The sequence below is a fragment of the Belonocnema kinseyi genome, chromosome 5 (assembly GCF_010883055.1).
Source record: "Belonocnema kinseyi isolate 2016_QV_RU_SX_M_011 chromosome 5, B_treatae_v1, whole genome shotgun sequence".
Classification (NCBI taxonomy): domain Eukaryota; kingdom Metazoa; phylum Arthropoda; class Insecta; order Hymenoptera; family Cynipidae; genus Belonocnema; species Belonocnema kinseyi.
In genome coordinates, this window is record NC_046661.1 from 21,307,188 (window position 1) to 21,310,814 (window position 3,627).

At 32.3% G+C, this 3,627-nt stretch overlaps 1 protein-coding gene across 5 annotated transcripts in view; it reads left to right on the forward strand.

Moving 5' to 3' along the window:
* The window catches only part of LOC117173214 (neurogenic protein mastermind), a 758,065-nt gene extending 754,841 nt beyond the window's left edge, over positions 1–3,224 (forward strand). For all 5 annotated transcript variants that reach the window (XM_033361664.1, XM_033361665.1, XM_033361668.1 and 2 more), the window contains exon 7: positions 1,288–3,224. In XM_033361664.1, the coding sequence (XP_033217555.1) occupies positions 1,288–1,514 (227 nt within the window). In that variant the 3' untranslated portion in view covers positions 1,515–3,224. The remainder of the gene's footprint in view (positions 1–1,287) is intronic.
* The last annotated feature ends 403 nt before the right edge of the window (positions 3,225–3,627 follow it).

Consider the following 3,627-nt stretch of genomic DNA (forward strand, 5'->3'; position numbering starts at 1 on the left):
AAATCATTGGAAAGCTTATTAAATTCGGTGCCAGGTTAGAAACACCGATCTAATTTCTAATTTTTCTCAATTTTCATGATTTCAATTCAATTGTTGGCAAAATTTAGGAAAATAATGGTAAAATTTAAAAATTAACGCAAAACGAATTTTGAAATCTCCTTGTTAAATTAGCCCAAGAAACTTGAAAAATGTTTACTGGTTCTTATCATTAAAATAATGCAAGGCGAAAAGTGCATGGTCGAGCAGTGCTCGATTTTCTTTATAATAATTCGAGAAACAGTAGATATTTTTACAGGTTCTTGGGCTTTTTTTGAGGAAAAGATTTCAAGTTTAAGTTTGCGTGACTTTCAAATTCTTTTCATTATTTTCCTTAATTTTGCCAAGAGATGTATTGGAATCATCTAAATTGGCAAAAATCACAAATTAAACCGGTCTTTTTGCCTTATTATCTCAGTCTATATTTGTCAACAACATTTCAAATAAGGCTTTTTTGACTATTCTATATTTTTTTCAAGAGATGTCCTGCCAGAAGCGAGTGCATATTTTTAATCGCTAGTTTTTTAGTTTCTTGGATGCCGTCATACTGTCGGACGGTTCGTTATTGATGAAAAATAATATTTCACGAAATAAAAATAAGTAATTGCACACATAGAACCATACATATGTTCCTCTTCTAGCTTGAAATAACCGTGAGGCCTCGCAGAAATACATAATAAAAAATTTTAATTTTCCATGCAGAAAAAAATGTATTTTTTAAATTTAGGATAAAAGAAAAATTTTCTTCATTTTTAATCTCAACAATCTTAAGAATCGTATAAGATATTTCCTCTACCGCATTGTTTATTATATAATTAAAAAGTTACGATTTAGTCGATTTGTTGGCTTTATTTTTTTATGAAATTTTAAGAACTCAACGTAACATATTACAAAACAGCATACCTTTGTAGATTTAAAAAGAATAACAATTTTCTCTGTAGACTTTTTCCGTATTTTGAATAATTTTCGAGAAAAATTAAATTTCTCATGTAAAAAGCAAAAGAAAAACTTTTTTTTCAAAAATGAACTTTAACGGTTCGTTTTTCTAGGCCTAAAAGTACCCGTGGGATGTTCCTCAAATGAGAGCTATTGTAAAACTATATGTACAAGCCCTGTAAAATAATATATGTGCAAGTTTTGAAGCCCACGGTTACGAGTTAGTTTAGTTTTTGCTGAATTACTTTCATTCGCGTATTCTACAGGTGATTAGTGATTACATTATTCTTTTCTAACTGTTCTGCGTTTTTGTAGGTTCTCCCATGCATCCACATCAGCAATACGGCGGTGGAAGTCCAAGTGTGCGAAGCCTGGCTCAGCAGCATTCTCAGCCTCCACAACCCGATCCGTCGATAGGAACCGCGGATTTCAACTTCGACCTGCTCGACAACTTGCCTACCGGGGATGCATCAAACTTCAGCGCCCAAGAACTCCTTAACTCGCTCGACCAAACGGCAGGATTCAACCTCGACATTTTGTAAAACCATCCGTAGAGCCTCTTGATCCTGCGGCGAATCTTTATTGTCACGGGTCTTTTTAGTGAGTATTCTGGATAGCGAAATTTGCTGAATCGAACATTCAGCAAAGTCAGCATTGTCACTTGCTTGCGTTCTAGCAGCAAACCACAATCTTTACAGATTGATAAACCTGTTATGTGATGAATGTGGTACTGTCGAGAGAATAAAAAATGTATGTCGCCAGAGGCATTCGATTGCGGAGTGTTTCTGCTTAGGTAATCGCATTTTAGTAAAATTTATCTTGCCGCGATGTTCCGCGTTAGAAAATTGTGCGTAATCACGAATGGACCCTTGTAAAAGGCGAGGAATCTATTTTCGTCTCGCACGGGGCGATATAAAGTTGGCCGAACCCAAGAGGGATCCTGCGTCTAGTTGACGATCAATCTCATTGATTTAGTTTGTGACGATTGCTATTCCATATTATATTATGGATCCTGTATCATTTTCACGTAAATTACAATATTAGATGTTTTCCTGATTGATGGTATTTTGAAGCTATGATATTAAGTTGGCGATAATATTTCAAGCATTTCAGACACGGTTTCAATTAGTTAAAAGCATTCCTTCAATATTTTATAAATTTGTTTTAGTGTCTTATTTTTTTCTTAGATTATATCCTTCTAACATCTGCTTTAAATATTAAATATTTTCGAAAAAGTAAAAACACTCAAGTAAATTTTTCTCAGATGTCAAATACGTTTAGTTACATAGTTTATTTTGTAATTGAAAGTAATTGTAATTTTTATTTCACGTTCGTACACTAAAGGATAGATGCTCATTGGTCTTTTACGATTATTATCTTTAAGAAGATATGCTGCGCTTCATACTTATATTTATTATTTAAATATTATGTTCTAGGCTTAAAAATATGAAAGTATTACATTTTATTAATGAAATGGGCATTTTATATAAAAGTTTCATTTTCTTTTCAAGCCTGTCAAGCATTAAAATTAAACAGCTTTCAATTGAAAGCGATACAGTTTGAATAATTACGTATTTGAAAATTTAAATTGTTCGCTATCAATGTATTCAATTTACATTGGAAGCGTTTGAGATTATACAATTTTAATTTGAAAAGTTCGAAATAGAATAATTTCAAGTCTTATCATTCATAGTTAGATGTGTTCAAATATAAATTTGTGAAATTTATAGTTTCACAATTATAAATATTCAATATTGAGCAAGAATGGGTAAAATGTAAATCCTTTATTCCGAATCAAACGATTTAAAGTTTAAACTGGACCATTTTCAAATCAAAGGAAGTTTATTTCGGAAAAGCATCATCTTAACAAATGGGATTCTTCTATTAATTTTTGGAAAATAGAATTTGACAGAGAGTTTTTTATGCTAAAAGTGCTTAAGAAAATATCATTCAAATTGATCTTTTGTATGATTTCCATATTTTTCATTTCCTCTTTCAAATATTTCAATTTATTTGATAAAATACACTTTCGGCATGAAAAGTTAAAAATATTTTATATGTTAAGCGACGTCACTTGAATAGATTTGAAATGTATGTATACCTTTACCATTCAAATTTACACTAAGTAAATTATGAGCCACTGAAGAGTGTCTAAGATTTGGTAAAGCTTAAGAAAACGTCTTGTAATATAAATTTTTGATGCCAATTACTATGTTTGGACCCTCGATGTGACGACGTGGCCTCGGAGGTTCGGGTTGGAAGATAAAACGTATAAGATATAACTGAAAATAGCACATACTGTATTTAATTGTCGCCGTCGTTACGGAGCGATTCTACAATTAAGAGAAAGTCAATTATCGAGCGTCTGTTCAAAGACGAGTTGGCCGAGTGTTCGGCCTGTTTGTATCGTACGTAGAAAGAAAGAAAGAAACAAAGAAAGCATGGAATGAACTCGTGTAAGCCCCTCCTAAATATTGATTACACTATCGCATCTAAGTTAAGGAGACCTTCATTGTACATACAAAAATTTAGCATAGCAAAAGCGACTCGAAAAGAGTGACTATAGAATATTTAAGGATGAGATTAAAGGTCCCTTTTGGAATGAACTTTCGCCTTTTTTTCTTTTCGGCTCGAGATGAATGCAGGAGAAGAAAT